The sequence below is a fragment of the Falco naumanni genome, chromosome 5 (genome assembly GCF_017639655.2).
Source record: "Falco naumanni isolate bFalNau1 chromosome 5, bFalNau1.pat, whole genome shotgun sequence".
Taxonomy (NCBI): Eukaryota; Metazoa; Chordata; class Aves; order Falconiformes; family Falconidae; genus Falco; species Falco naumanni.
Window position 1 is genome coordinate 11,828,274 of NC_054058.1, and position 22,046 is coordinate 11,850,319.

The 22,046-nt window shown below is 38.2% G+C and overlaps 1 protein-coding gene across 1 annotated transcript; it reads right to left on the reverse strand.

The window, feature by feature from the left end:
* Nucleotides 1–14: 14 nt before the first annotated feature.
* Nucleotides 15–21,440, reverse strand: MRPS35 (mitochondrial ribosomal protein S35). The gene is made up of 8 exons (XM_040595241.1): nt 21,248–21,440; nt 19,206–19,249; nt 17,834–18,001; nt 17,384–17,444; nt 14,068–14,207; nt 13,648–13,757; nt 11,831–11,900; nt 15–521 (listed from the first exon to the last, which is right to left on the reverse strand). Exons 1-8 carry the CDS (start codon nt 21,399–21,401, stop codon nt 246–248), a joined length of 1,023 nt encoding a protein of 340 aa, XP_040451175.1. The 5' UTR covers nt 21,402–21,440; the 3' UTR covers nt 15–245.
* Between the last annotated feature and the right edge of the window lie 606 nt (nt 21,441–22,046).

Consider the following 22,046-nt stretch of genomic DNA (forward strand, 5'->3'; position numbering starts at 1 on the left):
GTCCAAGTCACTCGTATGACTCAAAACGTACTTTATTCGAAGAACAGTATTAATGGACAGGGAAATTATGTTTACAAGAAAATCCAGAGGTAAACAAAAATGTGATTGCTATTGAAATTAACTCATCATCAAGTTTCATACTTTTGGTTAAAGTTCTGAATAATTATACATCAGTATCATACAGAAATATTAACACAATAGTTTAATATTTCCATAATAATTGGGTGTACCTGCAGAGCCTGCTCTCATGGTAATGCTTGTATATTCAATAGTTTCTTCACGGATTCCTTATACTGAGACATGTTATCTTCTGTTTCTTCATTTTTAAGTGCAGTTACAGAGTTTCTGTAATTCTTAACCACTTCAGATGCAAGCAGCTCTTCCTCAGTTACATTACTGTCATTCTCCGAGGCTTTTATTCGAAGTAGTGTATCCAAGGCATTTTTCTGAGAACAGCTATTTTCCCATATATATTCTTCCATATCTTCCTCAGTCTTCTCGCTCTCCCATATCTCAGTTTTCTGAAAGAAAACATACATAGTCTGGAAAACCGCTCAAGACTGAAACAAAACTACAGTAATATGAAGAAACTTGTCTCCCATACCAATTAACTTTAACAATTACAATCATCGTGGAAGATATTTCCCCTCCTCTAAAGTACAAGGCTTGTAACTCAAGCCTCAGAGTTCAAAAGGTGCCTGTACGCCATATATTTTCTGTGCAGAATGAGTTTCCTTCCTCCCACTTACCAAGTTCTTTGGGTATCTGGCAGATATAACTAGGCAAATCAGAATGGGAAAAAAGCTTATAGACTAAACACAATGAATAACAAAAAGCCTTGTAAAAGTAGTCATTTTAAATAACCCTAAATGCTCAAGCTTTGGAAGTAGTGACCTAGCTATTATGTCCCTAGCATATGATTTTGGTATGTTTACATTGGCTGAAAGACACAAAGTGAGACAGCTTATACCAAGTAACCTATGAGAGACAACAATCCTTCACCATTTGGGAAATGTTGTGTGACTCATAAGGAAAAGCACCATCAATTAATCCATTCCCTCTTCCTGCAAAACAAATTGCTCCTCAAAAGAATCTCTATCCATAAAGTGCTAATTTTTACCTAATTAGCGTTGCAGGATTAGATAGGATCAGAAGTTGAACACAGACAGAAGACATCATCCCAGTGCCTGTAAACACCTGGCTTGTGCAGTTGTTTATAAATTTTCTCTTTGAACATTTCCCTGATTCAGCAGGCCTTCCTCTAGCTTCACAGACTGTTTAAGGGATATTTCAAATGTTATAACCTGGTATTTTTATAGATGTAATTTTTATTGTACTCTGGTAAATACATATGCTTTGTAGATATATCTGTGGTTTTACACACAAACAAACATGCAAATAAATATACAAACTACAATAGATTTATAATTATTTAGTACTTTACTGATGAAAACAATACACAGTGTCCTTGTATTATTTCAACTGTGTAAGAATAACAATTTGAAGCATTTTTGGTCTATTTTTGGTGTTTGTTTTTTTTTATTGATTTATTTACAACTGTTGTAGAAATATCTAAATAAAACTTGTATTTGTCTGGGAGTAAGTTCAAAGAAACTTTATAGTAAAGCATTTATAACATATGGGGGGTTTTGATTTTTTTTTTAATCCCTTGCCAGAAAGAGCTCTTCAGTAAATTTTAGCTATGCTATGCAGAATCCAAAAAAACCTGGCAATCATGAGAGGGTTGGGTTTTCTGTTGGTGTTTTTGTTTTGCCTGTTTTGTTTTGTTTGGGGCAGAGGGAGCATGGGTAATATTGTTTTTTCATTTATTTTAAAACATTCTGCCCACTAGTCTAAAAGGTTGCTGCAGTCAAACCACATTATTTAATAACCTTTAATTAAAACCCAAAATTCCCCCCCCCCCAATCCCTGTGTGCTTGGGTCCATCTATCTGAATGTAAAAGTACTTTAACAAATGCTGCATCCTGCACCCGGTAAATGGAATCTCTTGCCTTTTAAATCTCTGAATCCAAATGTTTAGTCAGAAACAGTGATTAACACTGCTAAAGGGCTCATATGACTGACATTAAAACCTGGACACAACACAACACAGAAGTAAAAGAACCTCATTCAGTTTCAGGGGCAGGTGGGGTGGGACAAGGATGACAGACCATAACCTTTATTGCTAAAACAGTAGAGGACAAGCAGGTGAAGTATGTTTGAAAAATATGACAATTCACTGTGGAGATCTACATAGTTTAAAATTAATGTACATCATCCTATTTTACATAACTTTTGCTTATCTGTATAATGGCTGTCCAAAACATTTTTTCCTAAACACCAAAAGAACTCTAAAGAAAAAGCTTCTCTCACAGGGATAGGGTTTCTGAAGTGTAAGGGAATATGGGTTTTGCCCTTGGTCATTCCCTGGATCAAAGTAACATTTAAAGTTCAAACAAAAGATCACTGTGAGGCTTTTAAGCTCATTTAAGTTATAGCAGAGACAAGAAGAACTAATGACAGTTATTACATTTATCTCTTCAGGAAAATCCTTCTCTGCACACATTAACTTACAGGATTTTGGAGATGTATACTGATAAACAGATTAAGATTTCCCTATTTCTTTTAAGCTATACAGAGCAAGATTTTTAAGGAGGCCAAAGAAACTGTTAGGTATTCCTTTCTTGGAATCCTTCCCAGCAGAATGGTGTGTCAAAATGGATTTTAAAATGAAATTTTACTTCTGGGGGTAGAGAGGCAGGAAGGGATTTGACAGTAGGAGGAGACTGCAAAATCCATTACTCAGCACTGCTACAAGAAGCCAGTATCTATCGCTGCAATGTTGGTGGCCGTGCCTCAGAATGAAAAGTTATCCTACTGAACACAGGTCCAGACATACATCACAAACAGGAAACTGAACAGAAACCAGATTTTTGCAAACTGACTGTATTGAGTGAAAAGTAAATACCTTTCCAACCAGTTTTTACTGCGAAAGTGAATCTGTAATTATATATTCATTTGAAAAAGTACCCTAGGTTCACAGGCAGCCACGAAGTCTGAATAGCGAAAACGTTACAAGTGTTGTAGTCTTAGTTTAAAGTGATAAGAAAACTATGACACAATGAGGGAAACTTCAAAAATGAGGTCTTAATCAAAGATTTTTTTTAGTTGATTATTTTTGTCTCCTGCAAACTTAAAGTAATCACTGCAGTAAGAGTCCTACAAATAACAATAAAATTGTGAAAACTTGAATAAAATTGTGGCAGTGTGTAACATTTTTCTACAATTCCCACTTAATGAATGATGTAAAAATCAATCAAAATATTCAAAATATATTTCTTCAATGAATTCACTAAAAACAATTACTTCATTCTATCATACATAAGACACAATCTGAGTATTAACCAGCCTGGCTGAAGATGTACTCTGCTGATAATTCCAACTATTTCTCTTACCAAAGCTTCCAGTAAGAACCGCAAAAAGAAAAAAAAAAGCGAACCAAAAACCCACCACCAGAAAACAACTGTTCATACAGTCAAAGGATCTAAACCTATTACTAAAGAGCCACAGAAGAGTGATTTTTATTTTTTACACTTCCTAAAGCAAATATAAAGAAATATATTTTTTTTGGTATTAAAAATGAATACGATTTTTTTTCTAAGCAAATCTTTTATGCTACAGTTTAAGCCAGTATTTTGGAACGTTTACAAGCCTTTAGAGCGCTTAATTAAAATGCTAACCCAGTATAAATAGTAAAATAGTACTCCGGCCAGTGAAATTGCTTTTGACATAAATGTCATTAACAAAAAGCTTCAACTTATATTGCACCTTTAAGTATAGAAGAACGGAAAGCATTTCTGGTCACTTGAGCAAGCTTTTCACCATTTTTCTTCATTTTTCTGCCATCTTAACTTTCATAATTTTGCGGTCACAGCAACACGGAAAAGGATTAGATTTGTCAGTTCTCTGGTGTTTCTTTTGGGGAAAACATTTTAACTAAGATTTGTAAGTGGCACACAGAAATCTTCAAGGCATTTAAAAACATCACTCATGTTAGTCAACTTTCTTGTCGGTGGTTTGAATAGTTAAAAAATTAATGCTCTTTAGCAAAGACCAAGTATTTTAGTGGGAGTTTTTTGAAGGAGAAGGGGAGTTTTTTAAGTTGCAAGTCAAACTCTGTATAGCCTGGAATAAATATCCCCATTTATTAGTACTGCACTGAAATTAAAGATACTCTGTGTGGTACAATAATTACAGATTTTCAGGTAATAAATGACAGCTATGCTAACATTTTCCAAATTATTTGGTATCTTCAATCCAAAAAGGAGCTGCCAAAACAATAACGTACTTACCTCTCTAAATGTATTACACTTTTGAACTTTACTTTTTTTAAGTTGCTAACTAAATAGTATCAACATAAATTTGTACAGAGGCAAAACATATTTGTATCTGACGAGATTGGATACAAGATTTTTAATTGCTTGGTGATGCAGAATAGGTTAAAATGCATTCTTCTGAATAAGCAAAAAGTTATTCTAGGACACAGCAATGGCACAGGGCAGAAAAGACTCTAGAGGATAACAGAAAATGAGGAGAAAGACCGGTAAGACTAAACATTTCCAGTAAGGTACAAATGTAAAACAGAAAAGGAGAACTAGCAGAGAAGAAAGAAGAGACCTTTGCCTCAAAAAATAATATTGGATGCAAAAGATGCTTTCATACTTAATGATACTCACAAGCTTAATCTCTGGCCCTGCAACTAAGAGTCCTTAGCAGTCACCATCATCTAGATTGCCCCTTTCAAAAATGAGGACGCTACCTAATTTCTCTGGGCTGAAGCAGCTGCACGTATTTTCTGGAAAATCCAGGCTTCTGCAAAGGTCATTTGTAAGGTATTTACCTAATGCAGTTTGTTTTCTGAATGCCAATCAGGTAAGATTCTGATCTTATCAGGAAAGATAAGTGATATTAAGGGTCCAAATATTTCATGATTTTCTGTTAATTTTGTTAATACCTATGCCCCACAAGATTTCATTTCACTCCAACATTTCGATGTAAAATTAAACAGATGTAAAAATATGTATTTATGCATCAAAAAGGAGCCTTGTTACTCCAGCAACTAGAAACAAAGGGCTTAAAAACAAGGTATCACAAAAAGCATGCCACAGTCTGAAATAGTATAAAGACAATTTTTAATTAAATCTTTTGCTTGAATATTCAGCCTTTGTGGTTCCAAGCAAGAGGTACAAAGATACTTAACCTTCGTTCACTACAATACACATTTCCTGTCAGCAAAATTCTTCCCTTTGATTTTAAATTTCCCTTTGCATTCAGACCTTCAGAGAAAGTTATTAAATTTAACACCTACTATGCCACTTAGACTTATCTTTTCTGACTCATATTAATGATGAAAACTCTTTCAAGCTGTTAAGATTTTGAGCACTGGTGAGTGCACAATGAAATGCAATACATACTTCAAAACAAAGTACATATTACAACATTCAGAGACCACCCTTACTTCTGCCTCAGTTTGCATTACTTAAACCATATATAATGACATACTGAGAAAGAACACTATTGTATGGAGGGCACAGTCATATCACACTTCATTATTCTAAGATCTCAAAGTCAGGAGATTTACACTAAGCAGTCTTCAGTTATACTAAGTGGTGCCCAGAGCTTTAAATATCTCTCCCAATTACATGCTCTAGCCACTACACTACGGCCCTCCTTTTCCAGCAAAATGAATCCTGAATTTTCTTCTGCCCAGGGAGACGGCTTCAGCAAGACTTAAGCATCTCCCTCCACCTCCCATTTTAAGCCTACAACCCATGTGTCTTAACATCCTGAGCGTCCAAAACATAAAGTATACTTTCAAAATGGAAGTATCCAGAGACCTGTTTGGTTTCAGAATATATATCCTTTCATATATTTTAGGCTGAATTACAAGGTAAACTCTTACTATGACAACTGCAAAATTCTGTAACTAAGTTCTACTGGCACAACCTGAAGTGATGAAAAGTATGCTTACTTGTAACGGCTTAAAATGATTGTAGATGAAAAAAAACACAACACAATTTAAGTGCTAACTGAAGTCCAGAGAAAAGCTATACAACTGACTTCAGGATTACCACCAATGGTGATGTAAAAATATTCCATCAGCTGCAGGCACACAGACTCCCCACCCCACCAGTGCCTTGCTGTTTAATGTTCTACTTAAAAAGCAATGCAAAAGCAATGTGGGATACTTTCCTCAAATGCATTCAGACCACAGCTTTGGGGTTCATAGATAAATTTTAGTTAAGCCTCTGTCACTGTCTGTCCATTCTTCAGTTTTTTACTTCTCTCACCTCTCTGCTTCTACTGCCCTGTCCTTTCATTTCAAGTACTATTAACATCTAAAGTGCAAGCACAATGCAAGGAGAGGCACCTAGAAGACCTTTTGGCTATTACTGCACATATTTAGTAGCCAATTACCACTTACCCCTACCTCTATATTCCTTCTTCCCTACTGTTATTTTTAAGTCTTGAATCTTTTTTTTATCAGACTCCTGAACTACACTACTAGAAAAAGCAAGAGAAAGTTCAAAATTGTGTAAAGCATTAACTCTACTGTTATTCTTAGTATGTCAGATTAGACCTTTTACTTTAAGAAATACACTGGAGAACAGAAAATGCAAAGGACAGCTTTTCACTCATCTTTCAAGATCTCAACTGTGTCATACAGAATGACATCCTCCACTCTCCATCATCTTGCATTTGTGTACATTGAAAATCAAGTGGAATTGGAGCAAGTAAAACTGTTGCACCTTTTGTAGTCTTGACTGGTTTAAAACAACTGTAAGTTATTTTCTCATTCTATCTTTTTCGGATTCCTCCCCTTTAGGATGACTTTGAATGTTTTTCCTTACTGGAAAATTAACTTTCTCTTCCACTTGTTTCTCCTTCCTGCTTTCAACTCATAACAGAACTTTACTTTTCAGTGATTAACTATTAATCTGAGCCGTGTGAATAAATGGGTTTATGATAGTTTTAACCACTTGAGGGCAGCAAACTCTTACTCTTTAAAAAACACTTGGTACCACAAAAATGCATTCAGGTTTAGAGAGATGTTACAGCACTGAAGTTCAAGGAAGTTCAGTTCAATTCTTACTAGATGGTGCAAGTCAGGTATCTACTGAATCCATTCTAAAAGCTAATAAAACACAAATATTTGATTGACAACCTTAAAACTATTAAACAGGAAGTAAAAGATCTCCGAGTATTTTAAAATAAGAGAATAAATGAGTATTCTCAAGTTTTAAAAACTGAATGTTTTAAAGATAACTGGACGAAGAGATCTGACATCTGTCTGCTTTTATCAAAATTAAAGTGCCAAATGCATCAGCCTGGGTTTTTAAAGTACACTTCTTGCTTCTTATGCATCTCTGTTAAATAACAAAGACTAATTAAATCAAATTCTCCATTAGATTTAGCTGCCTCATTACTCAACCTGTAGTTCAAATAGGTTGAACCAAGACCACAATATGTAGACCCCCAATTAACACTGCTCCCCACTGTTCAAATCTATCTCAAGAAACAGCATACTGTCTTACCAAGCAACTATTATCAGTCCACCAGTATGCTGCCAGTATTCTGAACAGCTTCCCATAACTGTTCTGCTTTACAGTAGTATACCTCATTTGAGCCTGTGATAACAGAGGATGGATCAAGAACCACAGGATGAAATAACGTTTTTCCTCCTCTATCAAAACAAACAAGCAAGGTTTGTTTTTTTTCTGCCAGAAAACAACAAGAACTATAGATTCTCTTTTCCAAAAGCAAGGGTAACATTATCTGCTACAGGAATGCATTCCAGAGGACAAAAGAAAATAATCACATTTCTTTCTTCAGAATAAAGGTTGGTTTTTTTTTTTCTTTAAATACAGATCAAATACCAACTGGTAACACTGTACTGTATTATGGTAAATTCTAACACAATACTGAAAGGTTCTGAGTGCCCTCAGCTTTTGCAGAATTTTGCATGGTCAAGTCCACCAACGACATTTCTACGTGAACATGAGAAGACAGGAAAGACAGTATCGTTTCAAATGTAATACTATTTTAACTACCAATTTGTAGGGGTTATGTAGCCAAAAGCCTATCCCGTAGTATCCCACTTCTGTAAGTAATCAAATAGCTTCAGCTACTTTCTCCTTTCCCAAGTCATTAATTTAACTTTTCACGCTCCTGCCACCTCTGTCATTTTCTTCACTTCAGCTCTTTATTCTGACTGTCTATCAACAGCTTGACAACTCTTTTCCCCTGTCCCTCCCTCCCACAGTGCGGAAACTCTGCTTCCTCCTCTAACACTCACAAACCCAAACCAAAACATTCATTCATTTACTGCTTCCCCCACTACACACACAAAAAAATTACATAAATTTGTTCCTTCAGTTCCTTCCCTTTTTCTTCATTTCCCCATGCATTCAACAAAAGGGAGCTCTTACACACATGATCATAAAAAACACCTGAACTTCTCTGAAAGCTTCTCTACACCAGGTTCAATCCTCCAACATATCTTCAAAGCCTTTCACAATTTGGCTAGCCTGTCTTCTTGCATGATCCATTCACTGCTAGCAGGTCAGAGTAGATAAAAATGCTAGTCAGTGCATTAACCTAGCAACATGCTTCCCTCACTTTCACCATGGTACCTTTCAGAAATGAGTTTGCCAAGTTTGATCTGGACAACCTTTTATTCATTTATCTAAATGCAAACAAACTCTCTTCCCCACGTTGCAATCCAAGAAAAATCCATTGTTAACAACATATTCAGAGCCTTGAGGCAGAGCTATACCTGTACCAACTGTAGGTAATTCCCCCCCCTCTTTCCTTTTTATTTTCCCTGCACACACTTGTTGTGTATTTCAATTGTAACTCCATTACAAAAAGAATTCTTGTAAATTAATTCCACCTGAGCCCTCTAATTGCAATAGCAGTAGAATTAGTAAATTGTGGATGCCCTGGGGTTTTATGGATGCCGAGACTAGAAAAGCATACAAGAAAATCTGTAATACAGAGACTGCTGTTGAAACAGTGATAAATTTTGTCTTCTAAGCATGCATACAAAGAGCCAGAGGAGCCAGAATTACCCTCTTCATGCTCATTCAAGAGTAATGTTCTGCTGAAAATGCATGTCTACACAATAGAGCTTCACAGCTCATAGTTCACTACAAAACCACAAAGAACTATCATTTTTTTAAAAAGGCTTCATGAACTACTTGGATGCTCTAGTTTGTAACTGTAAGAAAGTAATTACACATCACTGACAATTAAAATATAATTACACTTGAAATTACATTTCCTGATGTATATCTGCATACAATCTTCCCTTTTATATATTCACATGCTTGTGGGTTCACAAAATTCAGTAATGCAGTGATTAACATAAATTAGAGTTATGCCATATTTAGAGAGACAGAAGGCAGAGTTTTCAGGACTGAGGGCAAAATTTACATGTAGCCAGCTTTCCCTTCACTTAGCAAAAGTGGAACACTGCCCTCATTTATTGAATTCCATCATGCACATACATTAGAACACAGTGTGGCACTACTCCATTGGAAAAGTCACCCAATCATTCAATTAGTTCTGTAAACAGGATTGATGTTACTGTCTACATGGAAGGCCTGTTCCTGCCCATCCCCCTCCAATATTAAAGTTCATACAAATGAAAATAAACCATACATTGTTTGCTTATCATTTACAAAATATATCCAAACTATCTTTCAGCAAGTTATTAAAAGACATTACCACTGACCATGGGAAAAAACAAACCAACCACAAAACAAAACATACCGCAAAATGAAAAAACATGTCTCAGGAGACCATTAATTCTTCATGGAAATCAAAGACAATTACAACTGACTGATGAACTCATCAAATATTAACATGGAAGTTGAAAGGTAATAAAAGGGAAAGAGACTTGTGCATATTCAATACACACTGAACACTCACACAGCAATATCGTATAGCCCTGTCTTCCATCACTAAGTAATGCTAGAGCAAAGGACAGATGCAGCATTCGCTTGGAATTAATAAAGCAAACAGTGTCTAGCGCTCTTGTCATTGCTTAATACTGGAAGCTGATCGGTCATTAATTTAAGATCTGTAATGCAATGTAATGCTGTTGGGGAGAAAAATATCCATGTGTACAAAGCACTTGAAATCTAAAGTAAATGCATCTTTTAAGACATATCTGAATTTAATTTGATGCACTCTACAATTACAAAACACCTCCTTCAAGGCGACTTCCAATGAAAGGGAAATACAGCTCATCCTCCTTATGTTTATGTCATCAATGCAATGATCAAAATCAAGAATACTGAAATTCATTAAAATGCTAAATATAGAGATTTAATTTAAATACTAGAGAAAAACTGAAAACAGTAACTATGAATTTTGGTAGCTAATCAGCTACTATTTCTTTAAAAGACTACATTTATGGAAATACACCGATGATGAAGGCTTTCACTGTCTGTCTCAAACAATATAACTAAAAACAAATTACATTTAAACAAAGTTAAGATATCCAAAACATAACTATGGGGTTTCAACAATAACTTCATTTCAGATTGCTAACTTGTTTTCTGTAAAAACACTTGCAAAATTGTTGAAGGCAATACTTATAACCAACACAATTAACCACAAAAATACAGAAGAGAAGTCTGAAGAATTCACTGTAAAAGAAAAGATTAGTGGTCTAAAGATACCTTACTATATTTACAGGACTAAACAATTGTAGTAAATTATCAATAAATTGGAGTAGTATCTCTAATACATTCATTTGGGATATTTCACATGTATAACCATTCACAAAACGACCTACTGGGAAAATTTTCAAATATGCCACATCCTGAATCATTATAGAAAAGTTTACATTACACTTGCTTTGGCAGAAACATTTATCTGAAGAGTTAGAGTAACTTTACATATTTTTCAGGACACTAACTGACGCAATGAAGCCCTAAAACTAACAGAAGATGGGGAGGATGTTCCTTTCCTGAGCAAAAGGGAGCTCAGAAAAGCAGCCTAAGACCTCACACCATCCATTTTGAGGCAAAATTTGTGAAAGCATTTAAGCAGCAGAATATTTCCAAATTACAGCCATGGTTTACTGGAGCCCAGGAAGAGTACAAGAAAATACAGATTCTAAGTAACATATAAGAGTGTGGAATCAGGCAAAATACTGTACTGTATCTTAGTTTTCACAACTTAAAAGACAGTAACACACCCCCCTGTTTTTTTGGAACAGTTTTTTTCTTTACATGTGGTTATTGTTAAGGATGCATAAGTAACTGATGTTAATCACAGAATACACCATTCCTCTGGATGCACTCAATTCATATTTGAATATTGTGCATAGGAAGCCCAGCATGCTGCCAACCTTAAGGTAGAATCATAAAATCGTCTAAGTAGGAAAAGATCTTTAAGATCAACCAGTCAAACCATTAACCTAGCACTGCCACATTCAGGAATTCTGAGAATGAACGTGTTTTCTGCTAGGCTGAGGGTCAGTTTTGGGCCAACTTCTGAAAAGAGGAAATCTCTATATTCAAACAACAGAACAGCACTTGTGAAGTTAAAGAAATGCACTCTAATTTGACTAGGAAATTGAGATTCAAACATAAGCAACTTAGATGAAATTATCAAGAAAAGTGAGGTGGATGAGGAAAAGAATCTAAGATAATTTACTTCAAGCTGCACACAGTCATGGAACTTTCTATAAATTGTGATAGAGCTCATTAGAAACCACACACATGTTAAGGAACACAGGTTATTCACAATTGCTTACCCAAGATTCATGGTACAAAACTGTGAGGAGGTGTATGCCATAATCATAGTTCTGTCTTCTTAGCGGACACCTGAAAATTCATAAACAAAGTTAGTCTTTTTGAAATCAAGCCACTGTAATATACTTTTGAACAAAATGTTAAACTCGCCATCAGCATTTTCTGATTTGTAATGTAACGAATCTTAGGAAAATGTGTGTTTGATTCACATGCATTTCTGAGTTACACATAATAAAATACATCATCATGAAGGCATGAGTATTAAGAACACAGACGAATGAGCATCTGCAAATCAGTAGGAAAATGTACAAATGCAAGATTTTACAGATCTTCAGGAAACATTAAAAACTTCTTTGCCCTCTAAGCCAAAACATTAAGTCTGAACTTGCTTAAAACCTAATTTATTTTCTCCCCCAAGACTTGAAGGGAGGAGGATGACTGGTGAAAATAGCCATGAAATAGCAGTTCAGAACAGGAGAGCTAGCCAATGATTTCAGAAGAAAAGTTTAAGTCAATGTAGCTGTAAGTCAGAACAGGATCACCAGTAAGATTTGTTGGGATAAGACACAGTCCTGCAAAACCAGTTCTTTTTCTTAAAACTAGTCACGAAAACCTTCTGCTGAGAATTTAATGGCATTAATCTCTTCCTCATGCTGATCAACCACACCTTCTTGTCTCTTTCTCCCACTCACATCTTCCTGCAGGCTCCTTCACCCTGCTTCCTGATGTGGAACAAACTGAATCGTGCAAGACTACATCTGAGACACTAAAAAAATCATTCATCTGAATGACTATGAACTATGGCTGTTCTACAAATAAACTTTAAAAAGGACTCAAGCTTTTGACTTTTATTTGTTGCATAGTCAAAGAGTCTCATTTTAAAACTAATCAAAATACCAGCCTGGAAAAATCCCATATTAAAGAAATGGATACTCCAAGAAATGGATACTCCTCAGAGCTTGGGCCTTAGAATTTACTAAAAATAAAGTTAAAAACCAAGAGGCACATTTAAGAGTTTCTTCTGCAACACAGCATAAGACCATTCACAGATGCTCTAGAGGGTAAGCTCCTTTCAGCTATCCTAATGCTTCAGCCAAAAAGTCCGGCTAGGGAAATTAAACTATTGATAGCACAAGTGGTCCCAGTAAACTACACAGATTTCCCAGTCTAATCGAAAAAGATATGCACAATTTTATTAATTCTGTATTTATTTTATGTAAAACAAACCAGTACATCATACAAAAGGACAGGAAATTTAAGAGGGGAAAAATAATTCTAATAAAAACATGTGAACAGAAAAGACTGTCAATAAAGTTTTTCCTACTGCTGAAAGCAGCTGTGAATTAAAATTTATCATGAATTGAGGAATACGTAAGTATGCTCTTAAAACATTTCAGATTCCAACACAGAAAACAGGTTTCTCCAACACAGTCTTCTGAACATAACTATGAATAACTACAGTGATTTGTTTATATCTAGAAAATCAAAACACTGAGAAATGTCTGGTTACCAATGCCATTTTTCTTCCCTGAAACTCTTCAAAACACTCTTAAAACTAACAGAACCCATGGGTTCTGTTGGGAAACATGAGAACTACTTTAAAATAACATTTGAGACTTCTAAATACAGAGCTTCAATAACCAACAATATTTAACAGGTATTAGGTTTTTGACCTTATATGTTTTGTCCATTACAATTTTAACAGTTAATAACAGGAGTACTGGTATTCTTAAGTCATATTTTAGCCTTAACAATATAGTAAGTCACCAAGACAATAACTGATATTACTGGAAGGCACCCAGCCATCTTGTAACTGTACCTGTCTGTTGTAATTGTGAGTGTATCTGTATCCTTACAGTACCGCTCTCCTACAAGTTTAATGAGCTTCTTCTTGGCATGGTCATCCAAATTCAGGTTAGAAAGTTTTACCTTCAAGTACAAGAGAAAACACCTTTAATTACTGGTATAAATCCAATCTCTACACCCTGCAAATATTTAAAGATAGTTACATCCACCTTTTATCAAGTATTAAAAGGATAGCTATTAAGCTAGTAACATTACAACCTCAGTTCTAACATGCTGTAATATACTTAAGGAAATCCACTGCTTTTTATTCAGACATTCAGTATACCATTCCCCTCTCATTTCCTTGCAACATGTCATACTTGCACACGTTTTGTCGAGAAAGCCAAGCATTTGGGTTTTTGAAACAAAGGTTGTTTACAAAAATACTACTTACTCTTAAAATCACCACTCTTGCTTTGGGATTACGAATAGATGTCCCTGAAGAAACATAATCTACCGTTTCAATTTCAATAGGAAAATGCTGTTCACATTTCTCATCACTGTCCAAAGCACTCGGCCATTCAGTGCAGAAATCTGTATAATAAAGAGAAAACATTCAAAGTAGTATCTGTTTTTTTTTTTTTTCAAATTTATTGCAATATATATTTTTTAAAGTACAATTTATAGAAACCATCCTCATTTAGATAACAGCAGGATCTCTACTAGACTTGCTACATACTTCAATGTGTTTCTTTGTACTGGGTTCCCCCAAAACAGGATACAGTACTCCAGATGCCATCTCACAACTTCCAAGTAGAATCACTGAATGGTTTGGGTTGGAAGGGACCTTCAAAGATCAGCTACTCCAAACACCACATCAGGGACAGGGACATCTTTCACTAGATCAAACTGCTCAAAGCCCCATCCAACCTGACCTTGAATACTTTCATGATGGGGCATCCACAGCTTCTCTGGGGCAAGCTCTTCCAGTGTCTCACCACCCTCATCACAAAAAACTTATTCCTTGTGTTCAATCTAAGTATCTACCCTATTTCAGTTTGAAACCATTGCCCCTTGACCTGTCACTACAGGCCTTGGTAAAAAAGTCTCTCCTCGTCCTTCCAATAAGCTCTCTTTATATACTGAAAGGCAACAGTTAGACGTCCCGGAAGCCTTCTCTTCTCCAAGCTAAACAACCTCAATTTTCCCAGCCTTTCTTCACAACCAGAGGGCTGGAACACCTCTCCTATCTGTGTAGTTCTCATGTGACAGGTCCACATCTTTCTTGTACTGGGGACCCCAGAAATGGATGCAATACACAATAGAGAGAAAATAATTAACCTCCTGAATGTGGTTGCTAAACTCGTTAATGCAACCCAGTGTGCAGGTAGCCTTCCTTGCCACAAGGGCACACTGCTGACTTATGTTCAACTTTCAAACGCTCACCAGGCTCCGCGTGGCCTTTTCTGCAAAGCTTCTTCCTAGCCGTTTGCCCCCCTGCCACACGCATGCTTGTACTACTGCATGGGTTTTTCCATCCCAGATGCACGACTTTGCAGTTGCCTTTTTTTAACTTCATGAGGGTCCTTGCAGCAGATTTTTCCCCCTCCCCTCTGAATGGCAGTTCTGCTCTCCAGTGTATCACTTGTTCCGCCCCAGTTCCATATAATCTGAAGACTTGCTGAGGTTGTGCTCTCCACCATTATCCAGGCTGTTATAAAGCATGTGTTCACATGCTTGGAAATGCCTTCCAGGAAGGTTTGCTTCAGAATCTTCCAGAGAATGCTGTGAGGCTGACTGACCTGCAGTTCCCTGCATCTTCTTTTTTGCCCTTCTTGAAGATGGTCAGGCAAAAATTTCCTGTTCCTCCTGCATAGTCTTAACCTGCTTCGAGCTACTGTGTACTTTCTTTTTGCATCTCTGGTCACTCAGGAGTTCCCTGCACACCCATGCTGTCCTTCTGCCACACCTGTTCAACTTTCTGCACACTGCAATGGATCATTCTTGCTCTTTTGAGGAGGTTGAATTTAAACATCCACCAGCTCTCACAGGCCACTTCACTCCTTAGGAGACTCCCCCATGAAATCTGCCAAGCAGATTCCTGAAAAAACCAAAACCACTCTCCTAAAGTCCAGACTGCAGTTCCACTGTCTGTCTCGCTCACTTCTCTCAAGATATTAAACACCAGTTTCATCACCACTGTTACCACTGTTACCAAGGATGCCGCTAACCTTCACATACTTGACCAACTCTTCCTTGTTTCTGAACAACAAATCCAACAGAGAAAGTCCTCTAGTGAACTCATCAATCATCTGCATTGAGAAATTGCCTTCCTCATTTCTCTGAAGATCTTAAACGCCACAATCTTTTCATAATCAAGGCTGCCGGCAAACTTGACATCTCCAACCAGTCCTTCCGCACTTGCGAGTAACAGGTGCAACATAGCACCTTCCTACAGACAGTCTGTACAGCATTTCCATCAAGAAATTATCTGCAACACACTCCAGAAATCTCCTAAATTGCTTCCATCACATCCTGCTATGCTTCCAATAGATGTTGAGATAACTGCAGTCCCCATGAAAACCAAAGCTTGCAGTTGTGAGGCTTTTTTGAGCTGTTCATCCACTTCCTCTTCTCAAATATGCAGTCTGCGGCAGAAGCCCACAAAAAGATCCTTTTTGGCTTTTCCTCTGATCCCAGCTCTCAAGTTCTTAACCAGCTTGCTACACATCTCATTGCAAAGCTCTATCCGAGCTCTTCTTCTGGCTACAGGTCAGCTCCTCCACAACATCCTTGCCTGTACCTCAATCATATAAGCTTTCAATCTGCATGTCTGCAACTCCTCAGACTTTGAAATTCCTCCTGTTTCCCATGTTGCATGCATTTGTATACAGGCAACTCAACACAGGCCTCTTATCACGCAGGTTGAGGGGAGACCCTAATACCCTCTACAACTACCCGAGACTGTAACAAAGTGGGTGTTGATCTCTGTTCCCAAGTAGCAAGTGATTAGGAGGAAAGGAAACGGCCTCAAGTTGCACCAGGGGAGGTTTAGATTGAATATTAGGAAAAGTTTCTTCACCAAAAGGGTTGTCAAGCACTGCAATAGGCTGCCCAGAGAAGTGGTTGAGTCACCATCCCTGGAGGTATTCAAAAGATCTGTAAATGCGGCGCTTAGGGACATGATTTAGTGGTGAACTTAGTGTTAGGTTAACTGCTGGACTTGATGATCTTAAGAGTCTTTTCCAACCTAAAAGATTCTATAATTCCGTCTCCTCCCTGACTCCTCCTACCTCCACTCTTTGATGGCTAACCTCATTAGGTTCTCCTTATTTGCTTGCTGTGTCTCCCCAGCAGACCTTGCTCTCACAGGTTTCATTTATTAATAGCATTTTACTGATTGAACCCTGGTTTAATCACAGATAATCTTCTGAGAACTGAGTCACATTCATCACTCATCTTCCTTAAGATGCTGAACTATAAATTCTCCAGTATAAGCAGAGCCTAATTGAAAGGTAAAAGTCTTACTGGTGTGCTGAAAATCCCCCAAGACATATCAGCCTACCACCCATATGACTATATGCAGCAGTAAGAAAGCATACAATACTAGCCAAAGCCTGACAAATAACCAGCTTCACAGGTGGACTGTGCCTCACCTTCTACTTCATCACACAGGTACATTGTGCATTGTCTTAAAACTTCAAGAGAGATTTTTTTTTAAAAACAGAAAAAAGAAAAAACCCGACAAAAGAGAATAAACCCCCCCTCACCTTTAAGAGCTGCACAGTGTTTCTTAATTGCAGGAGGAGTAAGATGCAAAAAATTGGGAATCTGAAACAGACACATTAAGAGTTACCAAAATAAAAGCTTTCTGTCTGTTCATAAATAAAAGGGAATTACTGAAAACTGACTACATTTTTAACATTTGTTAAGGTAGTACAATACGCTTAATAAAATATTAAGATAAGAAGACTCTTCTCAAGTCTGATTTAGCAAAAGACTTAAGTTAGCCCCGTTACAAAAGTCATAGTCATGACAATTCTAAAAACATCTGCTTTGGTTCATTTGTTACTTATATTTGTATTTGTTACCATTTCATGGAGTATTACCCTATTTAATAATAGAAAACTGTATCCAATACAAATATTCCAATCAAAGCAGTGCAGCCTTAGTGAATAATGACTATTAAAGTTACCACACACCAATGGCACGTGTCTTACCTTCATAAGTTCTAAGTTGCCTTCCTTTGATGGAGGTACTCCTCCCTTCACTGGGTAACCCATTCGAACTGGGAGAGGCACAGAGGCAGGTTTAAACACTGCTGCTGTCGGGTAAACACTGCTCCAGTCCTGATCAACAGCCATCCTCTCAGTTCTGGGAGGTATACCCTAATAAATTGAAAAGTATAAAAAGTTTGATGGAAGATACACTGTTTGGTGAGACAAAGCAGGAGCAAAACACACAACAGTTATTTCAGGAATAAATTCTCACAGCTAGAAATTTCCAGACACCTTTACATCGAAAGTTAGTGCTCTTTTGTAACAGAATTTTTAAAAGATAGCCTCTCAAACTCAGGTTACAGGCCTTTCCCAATCTTCAACTGCATTTTATTTCAGAAATGCTTAGAAAGAACTCACCATTTCCTGCATTATGATAGATCAGCGGGGGGGAGGGGGGGCAGAGGGAAGAATCAAACTAGTATTTAATTGCAAATTCTGTTTCCTAAAGTGCCTAAATGAGTTTTAGAATTCTGGAATTCTGAAAGTCTGAACAAGTTAATATTAAAAAAAATATTAATAACTCCAAAATTACTTGCTATAAAAATCCCAGTACAGGAATGATGCATTGCTACATTGCAGAAATAGCTTATATCCTCCATAAAAACTGACCAAGATTTCAGTCAAATGCTCTTTCAAAAAAATAATCAAATCACTGTTTTTTTCCCAAAAAAACTTAGTTTTTACTTTATAATGGTAAAAAACAAATATATGCAGTCAGTGGGTCTCACTGCTTTGGTATATCATTATATCACCAGTTAACAGTGGAAGTTAAACAACAATGTAATACATGCCAGGTCCACTTTTACTATTTGCCTTTAAAAATCGTAACATCTGATGTACTGCTTTTGAAATTTATGTGTGGGATAAATAAGAAAATACTCGGTGATTAAAAGTTCAGGTATCACTTTAAATTCCACTGTGCATGAACAATTTTACTTACGCACAATATCACAGCTTTTTATTATGCCAGAAAGAAATCACTACAGATCCTGTAAACTCATACTGAAAACAACATTAAAATGTCTATCTGTTTTTTAAATGAACTTTACATTACTTTTAAGACCTGCAATACACAGTGTCAATACAAGCTAACTGTTAGCTTGTTATCGTTAATGCTTTTGCCTTTATGAGAACACAGACTGAAAACATCTGGGAGACTGAAAAAAGTTAGGTCTGGGTTCTAGAATAGTTACAGTGAAATGTTTCACCAGGTTTTGACTGCAGAAGGGGTTCCTGTACAAAATGTTAAGCCATATAACTTAGAAAACTTTTTCAAACACCTGAGTTAACCACAAATAATTTCAGTACTTACTGATCTTACGAACTGTGGTGTCCTGCCTCTTCTCCTTTTGGAAGCTGAAAGGAAAAAAAAAAAATCAGTAAAAACTATTATATGGGTTGTGGGGGGAAGCAGCAAAATTTTGGGTTTTTTTTCTTTTATAAACACAATATACACTAATACTTCCCAGTCTTTACATGGAAGAAGGGGAAGATCAGATACTCATACTGCAGATTGCTTGCTTATTTTTTGGAATTTAAGATTAAAAAAAGCTTGGAAGCCATTCTGTCTGGGTCTATCCTAGAAACATGTTAACAATAATTTAGTGGTTACATGCCTAAATGCATTTTGCTAGCATCATTTATTCCAGCTTGATGCAGGAGAAAAGAAAAAACGAGATGGGAGAAAGTACACTTTTGCTTTCATAACTGTGCTTCCTTTCCTCCTTCCCACATGGCTGTTGTCACAAATCACTTTCTAACAGCAGCACAAGACAGCTAAATCTAACAATTCACTATTACCCAAAGGAGAATCCCATGGTTCCATCCCTTCCTTCTGACAGCTCATCTTCACACCCTCTTCCGTGCCACTCAAGCTCATCTAATATCTGTCTAAAGAGTTAAGCACATCAAACTGTTTTTCTTCTTGAGCTGGGGAACAAACCAATGGGTTTGTTTTCTGCCATTTTACCATGTTCATCTGGCTCATTGAGCAGTCCCAGACAAGATACAACACAGTGAAAGAGTTTACTCCCTTCCAGCAGGCCTGAGACACCATTTGGCTCAAATTTTTAGCCACCTAACTTCAGTTGGAGCTGTGGTGAGAGACTCGTGGGGATGCATGAAGATACCAATTACCGCTTGATTTTCAATCTAAAGTGAGATCTTCATTTTCTTGGTTTTGTTTCCTCCTCCTCCTCAAACTTTAAATACTTTCAAGCCACCCTGTCTCCCTCCTCAAACTCTAAATACTTTCAAGCCACGCTCTGTCTCCAATAAACAACATCAAAGCAACACGGCCTTTATAAAAGTCAGATAAATGAAAGTGAATACAGTAACATTTATTTTCAAGCATCTAGTTTGAGCTTGGGGGTTTTTTTGCTTGCTTTTAATTGTTTCCATATTACAATACAGAATATAATTAGCAAAAAAACACTGAATGGGATTTAAGAGTGAAGTTGGGTTCTTTCTGCCTCATTAATTTGTCTTACAACCCTACCCTACATAAGCCTTGGGAAAATTATGTATTTTGCAGTTCTTCTGTTTTCTTTATCCAAATTCTGTTCTTCCTCTTCTTGCTACATAAAAATTCAAACTGAACAATACATATGGGGCTCTGCAACAACTAATACACAGCATTCTTTTATTCCTTAATTTGCCATTTTTGTGGTGCTCTCAGACACACTTCAGTCATACCAATCCTATTAAATTTGTTACAAACATCTACAATTCCAGGTCAGGAAACCTTTTACTCCTGCAGTGCCAGGGGCTCCAACATCAGACATCACTTAAAGGCCCTTTCAGCAACGCAGCCTGCTCCTGAGCCTGCAGATGACAAACGCCAACCCTGCCTTCAGAAAAACGTCGGTACAAGCCTGACCAACCGTTTCCATTTGCACTCAGAACACCCTGAACAGCTCTGCTTGAGGCCAGACACGACAGCAAATGCTTAACCTGCCTCAAACGATGAAACTCTCACTTGTAATACCTAAAGCCAGGCGATGCACTGCAGGTCCACCGTACCGCTGCAATCCTAAATATTCTGTCTAGCAAACACGCGTTTGTTCACTTCTTTCTTCACACTACTCACAGTATTTGTGCTGCCTTTACCACAGCAAAAGTAAAGAAAAAAATCTGTAACCTTTACCACAAAGTTTAAAAACGCAAACAAACCAAAAGCTCTTCAGCAAATACTTGCAAAGAAACCCGACTTTTTCAAGGCCGCCTGCAGCCGGGAAGGATGTAGGGCCACGGGCCTCAGCTCCCCGCCCGCCCTCAGCGCCCCGCCAGCCCGAGCCCCCCGCCCCCGGACGGCTGCACCCCTGCCGCCGCCACAGTCGGCCGGGCCGCTCTCACCTTCCCTCTGCTGGCCTTCCCCGCTGCTCACCGCAGGCACGGAGGAATAAGGCGCCGCCCCGAAGGCAGGTGCGAGCGGAGCCCTCCCGCAGCACCGGCCCAGCGCGGCCCAATAACCCGCCCCGAGCCGCGCCGCCCCGCTAACGGGCGCCATCTTCCAGCCCTGCACGCGCAGTCTCCCCCCGCGAACCGCCCCCCCGCAGGACGGCAGCCGGCTCGGGCCAAGCCAGGCGGGAAGTCGAATCGCAGCAGCTCCCCGCCCTCGAGGAGGAAGGGAGGGGAGCGGGGAGGCGCGGCGCGGCGCGGAGCTGACTGGGGCGGCCGGGGCGGGGCGGAACCGCAGCCGGAAACCCAGCGCCCTGAGAGCGGGGCGGGGAGGGGCGGGGGGCCGCGCGGGGAGCGCGCTGGGCCTGCCGGTTTAGTGTCCGTACCTGCTGCCGGGCCTGCCCAGGGCTGGGGGGTTGGGGGGGGGCGTTTCTGCGGGTGGCTTTTTCCCCGGCCACTTTCTGCCCCTCACAAGTAGCTGTACAATTTTTCCGTGTGCTCTTTGTACCCCGGAAAGAGGGGCAGGCTGTTTCAGCGACCCTTGTAAGCAAAGCTCTGTGGATTTCTTCAGCAAAACGCAAATGGCTTCAGCTTTGTCATATGGAGCTGAAATGATCATGCTGTCGTGTATAAATCTGGACTAGGCAGCGCTGCTTTTCTTAAAATTTCAGCTTTTTTCTGCTTCTCAGAACCTGTTAGGTGCAGCAGTTAGGTTTTTGGATAGGTACTTCTATCCCTGGCAGCTCGCAAGAGT